Source organism: Silene latifolia, chromosome 1, assembly GCF_048544455.1.
Source record: "Silene latifolia isolate original U9 population chromosome 1, ASM4854445v1, whole genome shotgun sequence".
NCBI classification, from domain to species: Eukaryota; Viridiplantae; Streptophyta; class Magnoliopsida; order Caryophyllales; family Caryophyllaceae; genus Silene; species Silene latifolia.
Window position 1 is genome coordinate 192,482,595 of NC_133526.1, and position 25,196 is coordinate 192,507,790.

Genomic DNA, 25,196 nt, shown 5'->3' on the forward strand with positions numbered 1-25,196 from the left:
AATGACCCGGAAGTTAGCGGTATACCAGAGTGGCGTGATTGGTGGCAGGTTGAGAAGCGCTTTTTACGCTTAACCGGGTTGTTCCGGCTTATTATACATCTTTTGATTTCTGGTAATTCTTTGTAATGTATTTGGTTTAAAATTAAATGAAATGATCATTTTGAAAGTGTTGAGTTATGCTTGTTTGATTTGCTTCCATTTTTTCAACTCGTAGATCTATCATCATCATCAAGATCCGATTATGGCACAACTTCCTAACATATATGGCACAACTTCCTAACATATATATTAATTAAAAAACAACTCAACCCACACATTAGTATAAATACATTGCATTATCTCAACTAACATGCATTTCCATTATCTCAATATATTCTCCAAACCCTAATCGCTAAAACATGCTCGATCCGATCAAGGACGCCAAAGAAGATGGAAATGAAATAATTAGAAACACATACATGGAAATGAAATAATTAGCAGATCTTTGAACGGAACCTAATGGTCGATAAAAACACATACATTGAAATGAAATAATTAGAACAATAAAATAATGACGATGAAACAAACACGATAATTATTCTAACGTACGTAAAGAGACGATGAAATCAACAAAGTGACGGCGAGAAGATAAAGCGACGATGAGAAAGAGAGAAAGAGACGATGAGAAAGTGTGTGTTTTGTGTTTGTGTTTGGTTCTTCTTTGGGTTTGTGTTTGTGTATTAAGGTTTGTGTTTTGTGGTTGCAGCAGACTTGTGTTTGTGTGGTTTATAGTATGGAAGGTATTGACAACGGTTATTAAACAACAACCGTTGTGAAATATGTTTTAACAACGGTTGTAAAAAACACCCGTTGTTAAATAAGTTTTAACAACGGGTTTCAAAAATAACCGTTGTGATTACTTTTCACTAACTTTGCGCCAATTTTGCGCCAAATTATTAACAACGGTTGTTCATGTGTGACCCGTTGTTAAAACGAATAACAACGGTTTTTATAACCATACCCGTTGTAATTGATTTTAGTAAAATTCGCGCCATACATTCTACAACGTCTATTGTGATTTTCGTGAATATTCGTTGTTAAAGGGGCGTTGTAGTTGCCTGGATTTGTAGTAGTGTTGATAATGCCTTTATGCTATACTGTACTGCTTGACTTATCTTTACGCCTCTTTCGGACTGTCCTGCCGATTGTGGGTTTAGCTCATATTTTCCGCCTCTTTCGGACTGTTCTGCCGATTGTGGGTTCTCGACTTCTGTTCTGTCGATCGAGTCTTGGATGCGGGACTGTTCGCCGCATGTCGAATCGGGGACCGTTCGCCCGAGAGTCGGCGATTTAGACTAGGACTGAGTCTTGGGAGTACCATTGTCGTCCTACCAGGGGAATTATATATTGATATATGAGTAGTAAAGGTCTTGCTTGGTTATAGATATCGGTATTTGTCTTTCAAGGCAAGAGTTATGCCTTGTGTTGTTTGTCTTGGTCCTATCGGATACTAGGGGTGAGCTATAAGCCCTCTAGTTGCGATATGATCGTCGGGATTGATGTTCCCATCCGTTCTTATGGTGAGATGCAAGCCATAAGTATGAATGTGACATTAGTAGCCACGTCCCGTACAATGTTTGCTAAGTGGTTTTCCAAATAATGGCTACAGTTTCTATTCTTGTAAATTGCATTGGTTGATCCCTTACTTAACTGCTTCACATGATTCGGATTCTAATCTCACATCTATGTTGAATTTCCTTGAAATGCGTGCTTTGGTGTAGACTACCGTATTCTTGCCTTTCATATTATTTAATTGTCTCACATGAATAGTTTAACCGTTATCATGCTAATTTTGATCTATCTTGTTCCATCTCATTTAATTGCCATGTTTAAACATAAACTCGATATCCATATTTTTGTAAGAGTCTTACATGACTTACCTGTTTTAGTTCCTTGTTATGTTCGTTTCGACATTTTGTGGCTGGGAGAACCTTGAGTTACTCCCCACTAACTGTGGCGTTCATGTTTACATGAATGACAGGTATTAGTGATGCATTCATGGGGTGAAGACTTCTGTGAGCTAGCGAGCACTTTGGCCTAGAAGTTGGTTTCTTAGGATTGTTTAGACTCACCTTTTATTGTATTGTCATTCGAGGGATATATTTTCCCTCACCTTGACTATCACGTTTGTATAATTTAAAATCTTTATTTCCGCACTCTTTATTTATGTTTTGGATTTTGGTGAACCCGCGCTTTAAATTTTTAAAAGTTTCAAAAATTCCCTAAAATTCCGCATTTTATTAGTTATATTTTCCGCTTTATCGCGGGGTGTCACACATAAGCTTACGCCATTGCCAAGAGGATAGCGAGTTTGACTTATGGTCAAAAAGTGAACAATTTCTCAAGTATTTTTTAGTTATCACTTTGACCCATATATTTTCCTTATCGATAAGAATTTTCCATAAGAGTTTCATTTGGAGAGCTTTGTTAGCTGCTTCACACGTTTTTATTCCTAGTCCACCCAAAGATTTCGGTAAACATACTTTTTGCCAACCAATCAAATTAGGGGATCGTTGAGAAGGATTATTGTTCCAGAGAAAATCTCTATTAATCTTATCCAATTTTTTATGGATTGACGAGGGAAGAAGGAAGCTTTGCATTTGAAAAGTTCCTTTTGAGGCTAAATTTGCATTGATCAGAATAAGTCTACCTGCTTGTGATAAAGAATTCGCTTTCCATTTTGATAATTGATTATGAGAAGAATGAATAATACTGTCGAAGGTATTTTCAGTAACTCTACTATCAATAATAGGACATCCTAAGTACTTACCTAGGTGAGCTTCCTCGTTCATACGGAGAATACCTCTAAAGGATTCTCGAAAAGGCCGGTCAATATTTCTAGTGCATTGAAAGGTGGATTTGTCAAAATTGATAAATTGTCCTGATATCGTGCAGAATTTATCTAAAATAGATTTAATGGTTCTACAACTTTGATTTGAGGCTTTCGCGAAAATAATAGTATCATCCGCAAAAGTGAGAAAATGGATTTTCTCCACCCCATATCCAATTCTAATACCAATATCACTAGAACTAAGATCACTATTTTTTTGTAGAGATCTTGCTAGAATCTCGGCGCACATAATGAATATATACGGCAGAGTGGGTCTCCCTGTCTAATGCCTCGAGTGGGTGTAAAAACGTCACCCGATGTTCTATTTACTAACATCGAGAACGAGACAGTTTTTATACATTCCATGATTCATGAAATCCAAATATCATTGAAACCCATTTGTCTAAAAGTTTCCTCAATAAAGTTCCATTCTAGTCGGTCATAGGCTTTCTCCATATCAAGTTTAATAGCAATCCAGCCACCTTTACCTTTTTTACGCTTAAAAGAGTTGAAAATTTCGTGGGCAAGAAGGATATTATCTTGAATAAAACGATTAGGTGTAAAAGCACCTTGAAAAGGATGGATAATCTTATGCAAGACACTACGAAGACGAATGGCCAAAATTTTCGAAATAATTTTATAGATTGTTGAGCAAAGACTAATGGGGCGGAAATGATTTGCTGTTTGAGGATTATCAATTTTAGGAATTAATGCTATGAAAGTATGATTTATTTCTTTTAATAATTTACCCGAATGGAAAAAAGTTAGAACTGCTTTAGTTACAGAATTTCCTACAATATCCCAATATTTTTGAAAGAACTCTATAGGGAAACCATCAGGACCTGGACATTATTTGCGGCTAAATTAAATACAGTTTGTTTAACCTCTTCCATACTAACATTACTTGTAAGAAAATCGTTATCTTCGTTTGTAATTAATCCACTAATCGACTTAAAGTCTTCATTTTTGTCGAAATGACAAAGTTGATTTTTGGTGAATCTAAATTTAAATTCGTCAGATATTTCTTGTTTAATGAGTTCACGGTCAGTAATACAAGCACCGTTTCTATTTATGAACTGCTTAATTCCATTCCTACTACGTCTAATAGTGGCATGGTTTTGAAAATACTTGGTATTATTATCTACAAACTTAGCCTTATCTATACGAGTTTCCTGTTGCCAATAAATGCGTTTATAGTCAAGTAGGGCATCACGTTTTTTCAGCCATTTCAATTGCACTACTTCTAAAACCGTAATATGGGATGAACCAAGCTGGTTTTGAATACTATCTAACTTTTTTCCAGCAATAACAAGTTGTCTAAAAATATTTTCAAAGGTAGACTGATTCCATTTTTTAGCTTTTTGCTTTACTAGTTTGCATTTTTGGGAGAGACAGAACATATAAGACCCACGAAACTGGTATTGCCAACAACTTTTAACCATCTTAGTAAAATCATTCCGAAGGGTCCACATGAGTTCAAAGCGAAAAGGAGGGGCTTTCTATAAACGTGCTCATGTAGCTTTACGGAGATAAGACAATGGTCAGAGCTAGTGAAAGCATGGTGCACAAATTGAAAGTTTTGGATAACTATTAATCCAATTAGGAGAGGCTACGGCTCTATCTAGAATTTCACACACATTTTCAGAGCTATTTTGCTTTTTTTCTCCAAGTAAAAAAGTTATGAGAGAAAGGGAGATCTACACAATTTATATTGTTTAAGAAATTATTTAGTCTCATACAACGGGCATTGGTAACTTTTGCACCACCCTGGCCCTTTTTCACTAGAGGAAATGGAATCAAAAATGGAACACAAATTGTTTAATAAGGCGGTCTTATAACATAAGACCAGCCCATTAATTAAAAGCCCTCAAAAAAACCAAATACTTGTAGAGGCTAAAAATGCAAGCCCAAATGGTGACCGTCATTTTTTCAGATAAAGAGCTAACTTCTCTAAGCCAAGTAAGACCTCAGATCCATCAACAGCTACCCTCCACTCCGGCCTCAGACGCCGATGACACAAACCGACTATACACTTCTACACAAATATTTAACACAAACCCATAAATTTTTGACTTATAACGTAAAGTTTTCACGCTAAATTTAGTAGTTATCAAACTAAAATCTTAGTTTTAGGGGAAAAGGCAAAATTGAAAACCGTGAGTTTCATCTAATCATATGAAGTTTTCCAATTAAAATTGTGAGTTTTGAAATTAAAACTTTATTAAACCTTAAATTTAAAATCGTGAGTTTTCCAACTAACATTGTGTGTTTTGAAATTAAAACCGGGGAAGCTTAAAAAATCAATTAAAAGTATTAATCGCAATTCCTAATTTTCAGCTAGAAACACAAAGTGTTCCATTTAAAAACATAAGTATTCAACTTTAAAACCTGGAACTTGAAGTTCGAATATTAAAACTAGTTTTCGGATGTTGGCGTCGGGGAGCCGTCGGCAATCATCGGGATCTTAAGCTTGGAGTTTTAATTGATTGATGGGGAAGAGAGCAGAAACGACAAGGGGTGATGAGGAAGCGATTTTTTGTGGCCGTAGAGGAAGTGGTGGTGGTGGTGAGGAGTCTGAGTACCTGGGCTACAACGGAGATGGGGGAGTTGGCGTAGTAAGGACATGGGTTTCAAAGAAGTTGGAGGAAGTGGCCTGAAACTTGAAAGTGTAGTGGAGAACTGTCGAAGACTCGAAGGTAGGGGTTTGTATTTTATTTTATTTTCTATTTTTGACTTATCTTTCTATTGTTGGGCCAATCTCTTCTATTGGACCCGTCCTATGCTATAGGACGGTCCTATAAGAGAGTTGCTGAAAATGGAAATTGAGTAGATCCATACTCATCCAGGCCCATCATTTTTTCTCGGTTGCTTCTCTCACTATTGACTTGCTCACTCCATATTTCACTATTCACTCACTCTTTCTGGAATTTTCACAGTAACGACTCGGTAAATCCCTAAACTTCTCTCAAACTCCTGCATTTCCATTTTTTTACGCACAATTAATCTTCGCAATTTATAATTCTTGCTGTAAATTTAATCGCATTCGATCTGCTGCTGTCTCTATTACGCAATGTTCAACATTTTGCTGAATATTAATAGTTTGATTCTCTTATAATCGATTAATTTTACGCATTTTTAGATTGATTTTATTTTGCTGTAATTAGTTAATTCATTTGTTCGATTGTTAATATCTATTAATGTTTATGTTGTTTGTTGTTAATCAGCGTGAAAAATTATATGGAGAAGATATTTTATCGTAGTTATGCTTGGCGATGAATCGATTGTTTAAGTAGAACTCCGTTATTTTTATTTAGCGTATATACGATACGATATGATACTTTTCTTTTGCGGTGTATGATCTTGGTGCTATGTATGTTCGATTGTTTGTTGATGTTAGGTTTTAGGTTAGGGAGCTGAACAATTATGATTAGTCTGTTTCTGAATGTTTTTAGCGGTTTTGTTTGGTGGCGTAATTTTGGGAGGAGTGTATCGGGTGTTTTGTGTATAAAGATGATTATGTGAAGGGAAAAGGAGTATCATGAAAAAATTGGTGTAAATATGGGGGGAGACTCGGAGAATATTTTTAGAGGATTTCATGATAAAATGAGTTATCTGGTGTACGAAGCATGACATTTGTTTGGTGTGAATGATGATTAGAAAGACGTCGATGTCACTCATATGGGAAAAATCCTCTGAATTGAGTTGCTGGAGCATTTTATTTAGGATATTTGGGGGATTTCGCTGCTTCTTTTCATGTGTGTAGCCTCTATGCTTTCTACATTTGCAGTTTGGTTATGACAGGGCAGTTGCTTTTATGAAAATTGCAACTTCTGTTGCAGTACAATGTTTTCTTTATGTATTCTCGAATATGATTGTTGAAATAACTCAGTGATGCGTGGTTTATTGGTTTATGCATCCGTTGTTTGAAAATTCTGAATCTCTTGACGAGAAGGGTAAGTACTCAGGTTAACCTTAATGGGGACATTTCTTGTGCCAAATGAAAACTTATCGCGCCACAGACGTAGGAGAAACAAAGTTGTAGGTGTCCTTATCACTTGATTATTTCCGTGTCTTTTAAGGGCTTGTTTAGTATGATGGTGTTTCGCACAGGGGTAATGAAAGACAAGCGAATGAGAGAGAGGAGTTTGTAATGGTAGTGAAAAGAAAAAGATAAGAAAGAGTCTAGTATATACTCCATAAATGGGTGATAGTTACCCACTGTCTACCTAAACCCTAGGTAATGTATTAATCTCAATGAGAATAATAGATCTGTTGCTACTCCCTTCGTTTCTTCAGCACCTTCATTTTATTCACTCTCCTCCCTTGTTGTGATCTCCTTTAAGCAAGCCCTTGGTAGTTGGTATTGATGGTATAGGCTGCATACTCCATAGTATGATGCAAACTACTTATCTGGAGATGTGTGATCTTTAATCCATGAAAATATGCTTTTAACTGTGCGAGCAATACCTAGTTACTCCGTATAGCTTATTTCCAACACTGTTTTTGATTATTATTGATTGTCAATGCTCTGGTTTGATCATTACTCACTGCCTGTGCGCATCTTCGGGTGGATTCATGTCATATGGAGTTTGATGATTAGTTTTTTAGTAGTAGTAGTTTTCCAAGTAAAATAAGAATTTATTCCTCATTCATATGCTTGTCTACTTGTCAGGGTTAAACTAGGTTCTTGAAGTGATTATATTTGCTGTCGCCATGGCCGGAAGGGTTGCTATGAGGTACATTTCTCGCAGGTTCTCAAGTGGTGGTAAGATTCTCAGTGAGGAGGAAAAGGCTGCTGAAAATGTCTACATCAAGGTAATGCCAGAATGCCGGTTGCAGCGCCTTAATATTCTTCAATCTTTCCCTTGTATACTTGCTCTTCCTCTGTTATTTATCCCTTGGAAGGCTTATGGTGTGGTATCCTTTTAAAAACTGTCGACAAATTTCCAAGGAGAACTAGTGCGGTGTTGTTACTGGATTCGACAACTTGTATGACAATCAACCATATTCCAGTGCAGTATAGACTAATCAACTCTGATACTGTATCTGTCTCAGCATACTATCTGACTTTTATTGGATCGTCTTTTACATATAGTTTTCTGCTCACATATTTAAAAGATCATAAAGAAACTGCTAGATGATGTACATCTTATTTCCAATCACAAATCATTTAAATTGCGTGCAAAGATGTGTGACTGATAATATAATATCTGGCACTGTGACTATGTGGATGTTGTTTTCTTACTTAACCTCTTGGAGTTGGGAGACTTGTCTATGCTGATTATTTTATTTGTTTTGAGTTCCTTTTGTTCTATTTCAGTGGTTGTGATCTATACTAATATTAAACCTCTGTATACTAATGCAGAAAATGGAGAAGGAGAGGTTGGAAAAGGCTGCACGACAAGTAAGATGAATTTTTCTTTATTTGTTTAAACCGTCTCAATTTCTGTTTGTTAAATTATTAGCTGACCATTTATACGAGTCTTACGGTGTGGCTTTGAAACGGTGGGATGGGAGAGAAAGAGTTTACTTCCATTATCCTATCTCCAATAACTTGAAAACTGAACTCTCTAGTTTATGACTTTATGTCTAATCTTCTCTTTGTGAGTTTGTAATTTTGCACAAAATATACTTTCCGACTTGCCGTGATGGGGATATAACCACATAATTTTACAATATTTTCTGTTGATTCTTCTCTTGCGGTCTTAGGCTCTTAGCTACCTTGATTAGTTGATTATGTTACGGTAGTTTATGTTCTTCTATATCAAGTTATGACTCCTGATGAGTAGATGTGTTTAGCTGTTGCCCACCAGGCCACTACGACAATGACAACATAACCTTAGCCCTAGAATGATTTGCAATTCCCCGCTTCTGCTCTACTTCTTTCTTCCTCATTTGACTATGGGTCATTTTCTAACAAAATGCGTAGAAGTTTGATGCAAATTTCTTGTAGTGCAAGCGTATATTGATATTGAGTGATGGAAAGGGTGATTTTGAACGCGATTCTTTTATCAAAGGGGTAGTAAGTGATGTGGCTAAAGTCGTATTACCAAACCAAAGTAAAACTATCTCAGGACTAACAAGAATAGCTAGTAGTAAGACAGATATCGAATCCACAGGGAGGCGGTAAAAGCTAAGTCTGTAAGTATTTAAGCTGTCTAAAAGTAACCGATTTCTGGGGGTTTGTTTTGTTTTGATTCTAATAAACTAATTGCAAGTAATTAAATGAAGGTTTTAACGATATTATTAAAAGTCTAGGATTTACGGTTCACTAGGTCCATCAGTCGGGGATTATCAATCAATTGCTAAACTATCAAGTTGTTTAAGGTCATAAGATCGGTCGACTCAATTATGCCCTTTAGGTCGATTCTAACATGCAGTCGCTATAATTAGATACAATCTATTTGATTATCGCAGCCTATATTAATTCTAACCCGGTCGGCGATAGGATTAATTCGCTACACTAATTAATAACTCAGGCCTGAAGTTGATTAACTAGAAGAAGTACAATAATCAAACAAGAACTTGAACGATATCAATAGCAATTAATCGATTTTCCTTTTTTATTAACCTAGATCCCCTTCATGCTAGATGAGGGAATTAGCTACTCATAATGATAATAACAACAACAATGATTAAGAATGAAAGCATGATTAAAAGCATAAAACAATAATTAATGAACATAAAACGATCAACGATTAATTAATGAGAAAAGATTAGTACCATACAAGGGAAAGATTAGGGTTCTAAGAGAGTTTTCCAACAGTATCCAAGTAAAATAAAACGTCGTCTAACAATAAAACACGAGTTTCTAATTTATAACAAAAGATAATCGTTTTAGGAAATTCCGGAAATAAGTCTGTCAGAGCGGATCCTCGATCGAGCGCAGGTGACTTCGATCGAGGGATACCGCTCGATCGAGCGATGGTGACTCGATCGAGGAACTTGCTTGAGACGGTTTCTTCTCTTCTTTCACTTCTAGTCTTCGTGCTTCCTCGTTTCCCGTGCCATGCTTCGTGTATTCTACTATGCCGTCTCCGCCATGCTAATCTTAGCTTGATCATACTCATAACGAGTCATTTCTGCATCAAAACACAAAATAGCGGCAGTATCGACAATTCATTGAAATAAAGCATATAAAAGGTATAATAGGCACGAAACGGTATGTAAAATAGTATAAAGGGAGCTATAAAAGTATATATAAAAGTGATACATCAAACTCTCCAAAACCAAACATTTGCTTGTCCTCAAGCAAAGCAATCAGGCCAAACAAAGAACAACAAACATATGGTGAATGAATAACTCAGAGCAAATGTCTAGGCACATACAAGTCTCAGCTGTCCATATCTATAACTAAGTAATGACCAAAGTTGTGCTAATAAAACAAATTCAAAAGCACGGGTAATAGACTAACGCAGCTCTTACTCAAGATGTGACATGATACCGAGACTCAGCCAAATACTTTTCAACCTTGCAAGACAATTCTGTTGGATTCTCGCGGTTTCACTCAAGCACTCATAATGGGTGAGATATATGTAAGATAGAAAGAAATAAGACTCTCACTCAACTTATGAAACATGCATGCAATCTAATGTGATAAGAGATTCTCCAACTAATACGCATTCACGAAACAAACCAAGTACATATATCAAGGACAGAATGGTGGTAAAGTGGCATGGGTATAGAAGTGGCTTGTGCAAAAGCACGTATGGGTATGAGAGGCTCAGACGGTAGTCACAGCGCTAGACCAATAGCCAAATCTAATAAGAAATAAAACAATCATCCAACTGGAGAAATAATCTCAACTTTGACAACGTATGAGAGAAATGAAAAAGCTCTCCAAATGTGCATTAGACTTCAGTAATTACCACACACGACCTCCTAACATAACTCAATGAAGCAAACATTTTTCTTCTCTTCTTCTCCTTTTCTTTTCTTTCTTTTCTTTTTTTTTTCTTTTCTGAATTCTTTTTTTTTCGAAACTTTTTCCTTCTTTTTTTTTCTTTTTTTTCTTTTGCTTCATAATACTTCTCTTTTTTTCAACATAAGAGGTCACACAATTGCTACAAAAAGATAGCTACTACCCACATGACAATAAAAGTCCCAACCCAACCAAAGTAGCTATAAGAATAAGGACTCTAAGAATCATTTGTCCCGAAAAAAGGTAGGCAAATTCTGGAATGTAGCTAAGAAATAGGATATAAAATGGCTATATGGTTCAAACGGGCTAACAAAAACTGGGTGATGTTTGGCTTATTTGAACAAAAAGTACCGCCTTTCCTCATGTACTTAATCATATGAACGCGCAAAAGCTAAGAAACTAATGTCACACTTATGCAGTTTGATATTACATATTCCACAAGGAGACCACACTCATCAGCCTAAATAACAATGAGACCGGTTTATTAATGTTCCCGGCCTAGGAAGCTCTAAAGACCTCAGAAATTTAAGTGGTTTACCAACAAAATAAAGTCAAGTCTACTCGGCATAAGGCATATTGTGACGGTCAAGACTTCAGTAAAGAGCTTTGTTCATCTTAGCTAACAGGTCAAAACAAAGTACATGGACAACTAAATGAGACTCAAATGCAAAGACAAAGCAAATTATCATCATTGCTACACAATTCACCAAGACTCGACTCAAAATAAATAAAAGTAAATAAAAACATGTTTTTGTATTTTATAATTTTTTTCAATTTTTTTTTTTTTAAATTTTTTCACACAACAATAAATAAAAGCACACAACAGAAATAAACACACTCCCCCAAACCTAAATGACACAGTGTCCTCATTGTGACGCCTACAGCATAGCAATCACACAGAAATCCAGCAACCTATAGGACACCACTAATAAAGGGAAGAGGGTAAAAATAAATGCAATAAAACAAAACAAGAAAGATAATACCAGCTGTAATGCAGTAGCCTCCCCCAAACCAGCTGGAAAGAGAGGGATGTAGTGACTTGCTGTCACTACTGGGCGCCATCATTATCATCAAAATCATCGATCTCAGCATAAAGAGACATCAGCTCAGGATCAGGATCAGGATCAGGATCAGGATCTGGGGCACCACGACCTCTACCACGGGTGGGTCTCCTAACACGGCCTCTACCACGGCTGCCTCTAGGAATAGCAGCAGTGGAAGTAGAAGCACTAAACTGGCCAAACGGGCCTCTCTGGGAGCAAGGAATACCGGCGTCCTCCGCAAAAACAGAAGTAGGCTGAAGGGGGCGGACTGGAGTGTAAAAGGGACAGCCAAGGCACCGTAGGCAGTACTAAACTGTCTGAACTCCGTAGGAGTCACTCCATAGAGATGGAACACACGGCTGTCGTCACCAGGAGTGGTGTAGTAGCTAGGTGACACACCCCGATACTGTCCCCTCGAAGCAAGAGACATGGCCTCCATCTGTTCCCACATCCGTCTCTCTGTCAAAGCAGTGTTGATGCCCTCATGCATCCTCACCTCTCGCTCAACAACCGGAACAAAATGGTAGCCTGAAGCAGGATAGGCTGAAGGAGGTGGAGGAGGAGCAGGCTGGAATGAGCCAGACAGATGGGTAGTGGGTGCACGATGTCTCCGGCGCCCGCCGGTGGTGGTAGTAGTACTAGACCCAGGAAAAGTGACTAGAAAGTCCTCAGGAATCAGATAAGTAACGGGTGGAGGTCGCACCACCGTCGTACTCTCCTCAAGGGGGTCTACAGCAGGTAAACGGTCACAAGGTAGAAGCATGTAAGACTCGCCCTAGAAGCATGTAAGACTCGCCCCGAACCCTCCAGTAATGGTCCTTCCCATTCTTGATGTCAATATAAGAAATCTCATAACGGAGGTAGTCATCATCAACAAGTGGCTCATGGTCATCCATGGGCTCGTAGGGGTCATCACCCTCAAAATCACAAACAACCCTAGCTATCTTGGTGACAAGAGCACCACAGTCAAGGTTCCCATACCTCCCAATCATCCTATCAAAAGCCGAGCACACAAGAGCAGGGGGAGAGAACTGGAATGTCTCCTCCCTATAAGGATTCAAGTAACTAGCAAGGATTAAGACCTCAATAGTGGAGGTCTTGCTCTTGTCATGCCGGCCATACAACAAATAGCTCAAATACCTCAAGAATAAACGAAGACAAACGTGTTGGACGTCCAACAAAGCCATAACACTGACATCCGCATCCGCATAACCGGTAAACAATGGAAAATATCGAATAGCGGACAGCCCACCAACACCATATAAATCTCCATCTGTATGCTTATCTATTCCCAGAATTTCAGACAGACGGTCAAAGGTTAAGGACTGTTCAACGTTAAGCAAACGAAACTTGATAAGATGATCACTGGGATAGTAAGTAAATGAGCTCAGAAACTCGAGGGTTAAAGCGGGGTAAGATCATGTAGTGTGACAAGACCCTGTAACCCTATCTCATTAAACATGCCATACATAATGTCGTCTATCTTCAATGTTCGCAAAATTTTCCTATCAACGCATCAAGTGGCACTCATAGATTTAGTTAACAGATACTCGAACCTGTCCTTTTGTGCTTTGTCACGGAATTCGATGAATGGGTAATCGTCCAAAGGAGACAAGTCGTCCTCCGAAGACACAACCTCTTCGGGAATCACCTCGGGTTGCTGAACCGGGGCTCTCCTTTCTCGAGTCCTCTTATTTCCTTGCCTAGAAGTCGACATTATCTACATAAAAGCAAGTAGACAATTAAACTTCAACCATAGCATATGGCAATCCCGGTTTTTGGCATAAATGGGTCAAAAAATCAATTTTTAAGACTCAAAATCACAATGAAAGCATCCAAAAACTTAGGGGAACATGAGTACGTATCAAATAATGAAGATTCCAAGCATAAGAACACAATTCTAACCAATTTATTGCATAATTTCTACCCGGATTTTGAAGAACCCTAATTCCCAAATTAGCAAATTAGGCATGAATTTCAACAATTAAGGAGCTAGAAAGCAAGGAAATAGCAATTGTATACTAGCAAGGGAAGATTTAATACAATAAACTCAAGTTATAGGCAAGAAATTTCAGAATTTTTCGGGACAAAAATAGCAATTCGTGACATACCTAATCGTCCAAAGGAGACAAGTCGTCCTCCGAAGACACAACCTCTTCGGGAATCATCTCGGGTTGCTGAACCGGGGCTCTCCTTTCTCGAGTCCTCTTATTTCCTTGCCTAGAAGTCGACATTATCTACATAAAAGCAAGTAGACAATTAAACTTCAACCATAGCATATGGCAATCCCGGTTTTTGACATAAATGGGTCAAAAAATCAATTTTTAAGACTCAAAATCACAATGAAAGCATCCAAAAACTTAGGGGAACATGAGTACGTATCAAATAATGAAGATTCCAAGCATAAGAACACAATTCTAACCAATTTATTGCATAATTTCTACCCGGATTTTGAAGAACCCTAATTCCCAAATTAGCAAATTAGGCATGAATTTCAACAATTAAGGGGCTAGAAAGCAAGGAAATAGCAATTGTATACTAGCAAGGGAAGATTTAATACAATAAACTCAAGTTATAGGCAAGAAATTTCAGAATTTTTCGGGACAAAAATAGCAATTCGTGACATACCTTAGCAAGATTAGCAATGGAAGTGAGAAAATAAGCACAAGAGAATGATGCAAACAAGTAATAAGCAATTAAACACAAGTTTTAAGAGAGATTTGATGATGAATGATGATGAATGAAGATAGAAAGAGTAATAAAAGTGAAGAATGCAGGAAAAAGGGACGAAATAAGAGAATAGAATTGAAAGAAGTAAGAACAATTGAAGTATAAAACCGGTATAAATTAAACGCGGAACCGGGTTTATTTTGGATCCTCGATCGAGTCGCGCCTGGCTCGATCGAGGAACCAATTTCATGACTACCCAACTTTCGTTTTAAACTTTTTGAATTTCTGCGTAGGTGCCTCGATCGAGTCGCTCCTGGCTCGATCGAGCTGGCTGGATCCTCGATCGAGTCGCATGTGGCTCGATCGAGGAAGTTGGGTTGGCTTCTTTTTTCGTCATTTGTTACTCATAGCTTCAAATTCCGTCAAAATCCCTGCAAATAATACTCAAAAGCACATTAAGTACCCTCTCCTCATCTCTCAAAGTTCAAGTAAACATAAAAGCAATAACAAAAACTTAAATTTAAAATCCTAATTACAAACTAATAATTTACAAAATCCGAGCTGCCTCTAGGTAGCGCTGGTTTTTTTCGGTCCCCTGCACGATAGTAATTCTTCACCAAAGAAGAAGAATCAATGGGGAAGAGGTCAAGGGCCTCTATTACCCCAACATAAGCACCTTCATAGTAAGTTTTCAAGCGTTGCCCATTCACTTTGAAGGTCTTTCCGTGTCGAGAACGCAAAGAACAGAATCGACCCAAATTTGTTCACATCAGTAATAGTGAACGGTCCAGACCATCTACTCTTCAATTTACCTGGAAACAAGCGCAAACGAGAGTTAAATAAGAGAACTTTCTCACCAACATGAAATTCCCTTTGCAAGATATGCTTGTCATGCCACTTTTTCGTTCGCTCCTTGTATACTTGAGCACTATCGTAGGCATGCAGTCGAAATTCATCAAGCTCATTCAATCGCATCGATCGTTTCTCACCCGCCAATGAGGGATCCATATTCGGCTCTTTTATGGCCCACATAGCCTTGTACTCAAGCTCCACAGGTAAATGACAGGACTTGCCATAGACGAGACGGTAAGGTGAGGTTCCAATCGGCGTTTTGAAAGCAGTACGGTAAGCCCACAAAGTATCATCGAGCTTCCGACTCCAATCCTTTCTGTTCTTGACCCATTTATGCCAAAAACCGGGATTGCCATATGCTATGGTTGAAGTTTAATTGTCTACTTGCTTTTATGTAGATAATGTCGACTCAAAGCGAGGAAATAAGAGGACTCGAGAAAGGAGAGCCCGGTTCAAAGAACCCGAGGTGATTCCGAAGAGGTTGTGTCTTCGGAGGACGACTTGTCTCCTTTGGACGATTACCCATTCATCGAATTCCGTGCCAAAGCACAAAAGGACAGGTTCGAGTATCTGTTAACTAAATCTATGAGTGCCACTTGATGCGTTGATAGGAAAATTTTGCGAACATTGAAGATAGACGACATTATGTATGGCATGTTTAATGAGATAGGGTTACAGGGTCTTTTCACACTACATGATCTTACCCCGCTTTAACCCTCGAGTTTCTGAGCTCATTTACTTACTATCCCAGTGATCATCTTATCAAGTTTCGTTTGCTTAACGTTGAAAGTCCTTAACCTTTCGACCGTCTGTCGAAAGTGCGGGAATAGATAAGCATACGAGATGGAGATTTATATGGTGTTGGTGGGCTGTCCGCTATTCGATATTTTCCATTGTTTACCGGTTATGCGGATGCGGATGTCGATCTTTATGGCTTTGTTGGACGTCCAACACGTTTGTCTTCGTTTATTCTTGAGGTATTTGAGCTATTTGTTGTATGGCCGGCATGACAAGAGCAAGACCTCCACTATTGAGGTCTTAATCCTTGCTAGTTACTTGAATCCTTATAGGGAGGAGACATTCCAGTTCTCTCCCCCTGCTCTTGTGTGCTCGGCTTTTGATAGGATGATTGGGAGGTATGGGAACCTTGATTGTGGTGCTCTTGTCACCAAGATAGCTAGGGTCATTTGTGATTTTGAGGGTGATGACCCCCTACGAGCCCATGGATGACCATGAGCCACTTGTTGATGATGACTACCTCCGTTATGAGATTTCTTATATTGACATCAAGAATGGGAAGGACCATTCTTTGGAGGGTTCGGGCGAGTCTTACATGCTTCTACCTTGGATTGTTTACCCTTTGTAGACCCCCTTGAGGAGAGTACGGCGGTGGTGCGACCTCCACCCGTTACTTATCTGATTCCTGAGGACCTTCTAGTCACTTTTCCTGGGTCTAGTACTACTACCACCACCGGCGGGCGCCGGAGACGTCGTGCACCCACTACCCATCTGCCTGGCTCATTCCAGCCTGCTCCTCCTCCACCTCCTTCCGCCTATCCTGCTTCAGGCTACCATTTTGTTCCGGTTGTTGCGCGAGAGGTGAGGATGCATGAGGGCATCAACACTGCTTTGACAGAGAGACGGATGTGGGAACAGATGGAGGCCATGTCTCTTGCTTCGGGGGGACAGTATCGGGGTGTGTCACTTAGCTACTACACCACTCCTGGTGACGACAGCCGTGTGTTCCATCTCTATGGAGTGACTCCTACGGAGTTCAGACAGTTTAGTACTGCCTACGGTGCCTTGGGCCGTCCCTTTTACACTCCAGTCCGCCCCCTTCACCCCTACATTTTTTTTTGCGGAGGACGCCGGTATTCCTTGCTCCCGAGAGAGGCCCGTTTGGCCGTTTAGTGCTTCTACTTCCGCCGCCGCTATTCCCGGGAGCGTAGTGGTAGAGGCCGTGTTAGGAGACCCACCCGTGGTAGAGGTCGTGGTGCCCCAGTTCCTGATCTTGAGCTGATGTCTCTTTATGCTGAGATTGATGATTTTGATGATACTGATGGCGTCCAGTAGTGACAGCTGATCACTACATCCCTCTCTTTCCAGCTGGTTTGGGGGAGGCTACTGCTTTACAGCTGGTATTATCTTTCTTGTTTTGTTTTATTGCATTTATTTTTACCCTCTTCCCTTTATTAGTGGTGTCCTATAGGTTCTTTGGATTTACGTGTGATTCTTTATCAGAGGCGTCACAATGAGGACACTGTGACATTTAGGTTTGGGGGAGTGTGTTTATTTCTGTTGTGTGCTTTTATTCATGTAGTGTGAAAAGACCCTGTAACCCTATCTCATTAAACATGCCATACATAATGTCGTCTATCTTCAATGTTCGCAAAATTTTCCTATCAACGCATCGAGTGGCACTCATAGATTTAGTTAACAGATACTCGAACCTGTCCTTTTGTGTTTTGTCACGGAATTCGATGAATGGGTAATCGTCCAAAGGAGACAATTCGTCCTCCGAAGACACAACCTCTTCGGGAATCACCTCGGGTTGCTGAACCGGGGCTCTCCTTTCTCGAGTCCTCTTATTTCCTTGCCAAGAAGTCGACATTATCTACATAAAAGCAAGTAGACAATTAAACTTCAACCATAGCATATGGCAATCCCGGTTTTTGGCATAAATGGGTCAAAAAATCAATTTTTAAGACTCAAAATCACAATGAAAGCATCCAAAAACTTAGGGGAACATGAGTACGTATCAAATAATGAAGATTTCAAGCATAAGAACACAATTATAACCAATTCATTGCATAATTTCTACCCGGATTTTGAAGAATCCTAATTCCCAAATTAGCAAATTAGGCATGAATTTCAACAATTAAGGGGCTAGAAAGCAAGGAAATAGCAATTGTATACTAGCAAGGGAAGATTTAATACAATAAACTCAAGTTATAGGCAAGAAATTTCAGAATTTTTCGGGACAAAAATTGCAATTCGTGACATACCTTAGCAAGATTAGCAATGGAATTGAGAAAATAAGCACAAGAGAATGATGCAAACAAGTAATAAGCAATTAAACACAAGTTTTAAGAGAGATTTGATGATGAATGATGATGAATGAAGATAGAAAGAGTAATAGAAGTGAAGAATGCAGGAAAAAGGGTCGAAATAAGAGAATAGAATTGAAAGAAGTAAGAACAATTGAAGTATAAAACCGGTTCACGTCATGCAAAAACCTCTTCTTCTGCTGATAAGAAAGATCAGTAGGAAGCATACCTCCTACCAAATAATTGACATAATCTGCAAACCATGGAGTATTTTGCTCTGACTAGCTAATGACTAATATTTGGTCACATCGGAAAAGAGTCATCAATGGGCAAAATCTCTCTTCCGAAAATCGCAACTGGACAAATGATCCGCAACAACATTTTCAAAGACGGACTTATCACGGAATTCTAAATCAAATTCTTGTAACAATAAAATCCATCTAATAAGTCTAGGTTTAGCCTCTTGTTTGGTTAAAAGATACTTTAAAGCTGCATGGTCAGTGTGAACAATAACTTTAGAACCAAGAAGATAAGCTCTAAATTTGTTTAATGAATAGACAACTGCAAGAAGCTCCTTCTCTGTAGTAGCATAGTTGATTTGTGCATCATCGAGAGTCTTGCTCGCATAGTAAATGGCATGTAACACCTTGTCCTTTCGCCCTAAAAACGACTCAATCGCATAGTCACTCGCATCGCACATAATCTCAAAAGGAAGGCTCCAATCCGGCGATCGGATTATGGGAGCTGAGATAAGAGCTTGTTTGATCCTGTCAAAGGCTTGAATACACTTGTCAGTAAACACAAAAGGAGTATCTTTATGAAGAAGCTGAGTTAGAGAACAATTTTAGAAAAATCCTTAATAAAGCGGCGATAGAATCCTGCATGACCAAGAAAACTACGCACACTTTTAACATTAACCGGGTACGGGAGTTGCTCAATTACCTCAACTTTAGCCTTGTCCACTTGAATACCCTTACCTGACACCAAATGACCGAGTACCACCCCTTCGGTAACCATGAAGTGGCACTTCTCCCAGTTGAGAACAAGATTGCTCTCCTCAGTGGCTACCGCAAAACCTTAGTCAAGTTTCTCAAGCAAATATCAAAATCAGTACCATATACACTGAAATCATCCATAAAGACTTCCATAATAGACTCTATGTAATCAGAAAATATGGCCATCATACAACGCTGAAAGGTAGCACGAGCGTTACATAAACCAAAGGGCATCCTCCTATAAGCAAATACACCATACGGACAAGTGAAAGTGGTCTTTTCCTGATCCTCAGGATGAATGGGTATCTGAAAGAAACCGGAGTAGCTATCTAGGTAACAGAAATAACTATGACATGCTAGTCTCTCTAACATTTGGTCAATGTAAGGAAGTGGGAAATGGTACTTTTTAGTGGCCGTGTTCAACTTCCTATAGTCAATGCGCACCCTGTAACAAGTCTAGTAGCAATCAATTCATTCTTATCATTCTTTACTACTGTAGTACCTCCCTTCTTAGGTACAACTTGGACAGGACTGACCCATTTAGAATCAGAAATAGAGAAAATAATACCAGTATTTCTGTACCTCTTTTCTTACCACCTCCGCATTGGAGGATTTAGTAAATCTCGACCTTGTGCACTAGGCTTGTGGCCTTCTTCCAAATGAATTCGGTGCATGCAAAAATCAGGACTAATACCTTTGAGATCATCAATGCTATACCCAATTGCCTTTTTATGAGTTCTCAAAACAGTCAACAAAGCGGATTCATTTCACATTCATCAAGAAATTCATATTTGAGATGAGAGGGAAGAGGTTTTAATTCAGGTTTCTTGACCTCAGTTACCTTAGGTGTGACACCCAAACCGTATACCTTCGATGTGGGCATTCCTCTCCGTTAGAAGCCTCTCAATCGATGAACTTACGGACTTCATGAACTCGTCGATCATTTGGATCGTGACAAGGGCAATCTCCAGAGGATCCCTGTCCAAACACATAGGAAGACACTCATCAATAGTAAAATCAACATCTATACTATGACAAGTCTCTTCTATCATGGGGTTTTTCAATGCTTTTTCTAAGTTAAAAATAATCGTATCATCTCCCCACTAAGGTCGATCTCCTGCTTAACATCTATGACCGCCCCATGAGATGTAAGAACGGTGCATTTAAGATGATAGGGATTTGGTTGTCTTGACCATGTCCATGACAACAAAATCAACGGGGATGAAAAACTTCCCAATACGAACGGGAACATCCTCTAACACCCTCAATGGGTGTTTTACGATTCTATCGGCCATGCGAGTGTCATATTAGAATCGTCAACGGACCCATATTTAATTTCTTACAAATAGAATAAAGCATAACGCCGACGCTAGCTCTAAATCACAAAGAGCTTTACTAATAGAAAGGTGACCGATATGACATGAGGATAGAAAAACTTCCCGGATCCTTTAATTTAGGTGGTGAGTTGATTGGCAACATGGCACCGCACTTCCGAGTGTAAGCAATAGTTTCCACCGCGTCAAAGGATCTCTTCCTTGTCAAAATCTCTTTCATGAATTTTGCATAAGCAAGACTTGAGTAATTAATTGATAAAAGGGACACTTACCTGTAGATTCTTCACGACCTCCATAAACTTACCGAATCGCTTATCCGACTTGGATTTTTGTTGTCGATGAGGAAAAGGTAGTGTAATGGTTATGGGCTCGGCTTGCTTGTCCTTGGAAACAACTTTTGAAACACCGTCAGCTGCCGATTTTGGTTCCTCGATCGAGTCAGGGGTGACTCGATCGAGCTGGCTGGATCCTCGATCGAGTCGCCTATGACTCGATCGAGGAACCTTTGCGAGTTGACTCTTTCGTCTTTTTACTTTTATCGTCAGCTCGTGTTTCAACTTCGTCAGGTTCTTTCTCATCATCACTAAGCTCCAAATTACCCAATCCTTTGGGATGCATATAAGGGACCTCATCAACAATAATGGCCACGTCTTTCTCAAGGCTTTGTAGGTCGGGATTCACATAAGAAGTACCGCTCCTCAAATTTGAATAACATTAGCTTGCTCATGAGCTTGTTTACCTTGAGGAGGAAGACCTACGGCCTTTTTTGATGGGTTTTGAAGTGCCATCTGAGCCATTTGATTATCTAGCATCTTGTTATGGGCAATTAGCTCAGAAATTTGAGCCGTCTGCTTCTGCTGCATCGTCAAAGTTTGTTGCAAAAGGTTGCGCAACTCTGCCATATCATTATTCGGAGCTTGTTGAGGAGTTTGTTGAGGAGGCTGCTGATATTGATTGTTAAAATGCTGTCCTCCTTGATTTTGCCTTTGATATCCCCCTTGTGGTTGACTACCACGATTGTTGGGAGGGATATAAGTATTCTTTGGATTTGTGATGCTGCGGGTTTTGCACATTCTGGCTGGACCATTGAAGGAACGGATGTTCCTTCGTTCTTTCATTGTAAAAGTTGGAGAAAGGTGTACCTTGTGCACCTTGTCTGTTAGCCTGAAAGGCATTAACCTGCTCCAATGTGCTCATACAATCAGCTGCACCGTGACCATCCAAACCGCATCTAGCACAAGTCTCCTCTACTTTGCCGACTCATAGCATGAACTCTCTCTTTGCTACCCGGTGATTGGGTAGTCTTTATCTCAAAGAACGAGGCGAAATAGTCGCGAAATAGTCTCCATTTGTGCGCCAGGGCACTATCAACTCCGATTACCTCGCGTGCTTCCCTAGATTTCCATACCTGGCGGTATGGGTAGCAATCTGATCAATAAACTTCCACGCGTCACCATCATTGGTGTTATCTTGAAACCTCCCATTAGCAGAAGAATCCAAAAGGGCACGATGATCGTCAAACAACCCGTTATAAAACTGGTTGCAAAGAAACCACTTTGGGAAACCGTGATGGGGAACCGATCGAACTAAACGCTTGAAGCGAGTCCAAGCTTCATTCAAATCTTCAGTATCTCCTTGCTTGAAACTAGTAATTTGATTCCTCAAAGCATTAGTCTTTTGAGGTGGGAAGTACCTCTTGTAGAAAGCAAGGGCCAAGGAATTCCAGTCTGTAACTCCCTCAGTATCCATATCCATATCTCTCAACCACTCAGCAGCTCCATCTTTCAGAGAGAAAGGAAAGAGCACCTGCTTTGTGTCACTCCAGCTGTTAATGGAATAGAACAGTGATGAGGTGACAAATTTCTCCATATGCGTCGCGCAGATCCTCGTTGTCCCTCCAAACATATTTCGTTCCACCAAATTGATATAAGATGGCCGAATCTCGAATGTTCCATTGGTAGTAGTGGGCAGCTTGAATTCTTGTGGGATAGAAGCTAAGGTCGGCTCAGAGTGACTGGCTAAAGTAGGCACGATGGTAGTTTTGGGAATATCAGTAGTGACTGGAATTTCAGGAATAAGAATTTCGTCCTCCTCTTCTTCGTAGGACCGATCGGCTTACTCAGTGGAGCTCGCCGTTTCGACGTCAAGTATACTCAAGTCTTCTACTTGACCCACTTCTTGATTAAATTTCCGTCTGTAGCGAAAAGTCTTCTCAGTTTCAGGATCAAAAGGAATAATCTCGGACCTATTAGACCTGGGCATAAACGGAACTAACAAGAAAAGTGTGAGAACGGTCTCAAGGAACTGGGTTTCCCGAGACAAAAAGACAAAATAGACTAAACAATTGTTGCCTCCCCGGCAACGGCGCCAAATTTGATGTGGTTAAAGTCGTATTACCAAACCAAAGTAAAACTATCTCAGGACTAACAATAATAGCTAGTAGTAAGACAGATATCGAATCCACAGGGAGGCGGTAAAAGCTAAGTCTGTAAGTATTTAAGCTGTCTAAAAGTAACCGATTTCTGGGGGTTTGTTTTGTTTTGATTCTAATAAACTAATTGCAAGTAATTAAATGAAGGTTTTAACGATATTATTAAAAGTCTAGGATTTACGGTTCACTAGGTCCATCAGTCGGGGATTATCAATCAATTGCTAAATCTATCAAGTTGTTTAAGGTCATAAGATCGGTCGACTCAATTATGCCCTTTAGGTCGATTCTAACATGCAGTCGCTATAATTAGATACAATCTATTTGATTATCGCAGCCTATATTAATTCTAACCCGGTCGGCGATAGGATTAATTCGCTACACTAATTAATAACTCAGGCCTGAAGTTGATTAACTAGAAGAAGTACAATAATCAAACAAGAACTTGAACGATATCAATAGCAATTAATCGATTTTCCTTTTTTATTAACCTAGATCCCCTTCATGCTAGATGAGGGAATTAGCTACTCATAATGATAATAACAACAACAATGATTAAGAATGAAAGCATGATTAAAAGCATAAAACAATAATTAATGAACATAAAACGATCAACGATTAATTAATGAGAAAAGATTAGTACCATACAAGGGAAAGATTAGGGTTCTAAGAGAGTTTTCCAGCAGTATCCAAGTAAAATAAAACGTCGTCTAACAATAAAACACGAGTTTCTAATTTATAACAAAAGATAATCGTTTTAGGAAATTCCGGAAATAAGTCTGTCAGAGAGGATCCTCGATCGAGCCAGAGGTGACTCGATCGAGGACAGCTGCTCCATCGAGCCAGTGGTGACTCGATCGAGGAACTTGCTTCACATACGGTTTCTTCTCTTCTTTCACTTCTAGTCTTCGTGATTCCTCGTTTCCCGTGCCATGCTTCGTGTATTCTACTATGCCGTCTCCGCCATGCTAATCTTAGCTTGATCATACTCATAACGAGTCATTTCTGCATCAAAACACAAAATAGCGGCAGTATCGACAATTCATTGAAATAAAGCATATAAAAGGTATAATAGGCACGAAACGGTATGTAAAATGGTATAAAGGGAGCTATAAAAGTATATATAAAAGTGATAGATCAGTAAGAGAAGATCACGAACAACTAGCAAGTAACAACTTCCTAATTTTAGAAAGAGGAAATCTTATTCGGAACAAACCACAAACAAAATGAGGCCAGTAAAGTGGTATTTAGGGGTGGGGTGGTCTAATTTAATACGGAGCATTTCAGAATTGACCCCTTCATCCCATTTATATTGTATTCATTTTTTCGGTCCATTCCAAAATAACGGGCCTTCCAATGTCTTGGTAAATAAAAAAGTTTGCATGTACATGTACTACTCATGTAAATTCTTCAAGTCGTCAGGGGTTAATAGTTATACAGAGTACTTCGTTACTAAATCTTAAATATAACCCCGAGTCTAATGGGGATAGTATCTCGTCCCCTTTCTTCCTCCGTGAATTGAACTTGGTCTAACAGACGAATGCTTTCAGGGTCTGAAACCAACAGAGACACCTGCAAGTGGCTCAGGGGCTCCTCCAGTTATTGATGCTGCAAAGACAAGTGGGCCAGAGGCAAAGACTAGCAAAATGTCAACAGACAAACATCGGAACTACGCTGTGTTGGCTGGAACTTTGACTATCTTGGCTGCTGCAGGATGGTACATGAAATCAGGCTCCAAGAAGACCGAGGAAGTTCAAGACTGATTACTTTTTGGAATATGTTGGTTCCTTCATTTACTTGTAGCCTCTTTTGGTGATGATGACGATATACATGCTTGATAAAAGAATTCTGAGATTCTGCAAACACAATGAAGTTTTTTGTTAACATTTCCCAGTCCTTTAGATGCCTTGCATGGCCGTTTGCGAGTTCCTTATATACATTATGGTTCGATACTTCTATGGACATGGGAACAGCCTGATCCACGAATATCATCTGTTTTTTTTTTTGTTAATGATATCACCAACATGACTGTTTGCG

At 39.3% G+C, this 25,196-nt stretch overlaps 1 protein-coding gene across 1 annotated transcript; it reads left to right on the forward strand.

Moving 5' to 3' along the window:
- The first annotated feature begins 5,690 nt into the window (after positions 1-5,690).
- Positions 5,691-25,196, forward strand: LOC141614455 (uncharacterized protein At2g27730, mitochondrial-like). Its single transcript, XM_074433201.1, has 4 exons — positions 5,691-5,815; positions 7,542-7,684; positions 8,235-8,273; positions 24,710-25,196. Exons 2-4 carry the CDS (start codon positions 7,583-7,585, stop codon positions 24,920-24,922), a joined length of 354 nt encoding a protein of 117 aa, XP_074289302.1. The 5' UTR covers positions 5,691-5,815; positions 7,542-7,582; the 3' UTR covers positions 24,923-25,196.

What these genes read in the sequence shown, in the direction of transcription:
- LOC141614455 (XM_074433201.1), top strand. Translation starts at nt 7,583, where the DNA reads ATGGCCGGAAGGGTTGCTATGAGGTACATTTCTCGCAGGTTCTCAAGT. An exon ending in CTGAAAATGTCTACATCAAG is followed by an intron (nt 7,685 to 8,234) that starts GTAATGCCAGAA and finishes ATACTAATGCAG; the next exon opens with AAAATGGAGAAGGAGAGGTT. An exon ending in TGGAAAAGGCTGCACGACAA is followed by an intron (nt 8,274 to 24,709) that starts GTAAGATGAATT and finishes GAATGCTTTCAG; the next exon opens with GGTCTGAAACCAACAGAGAC.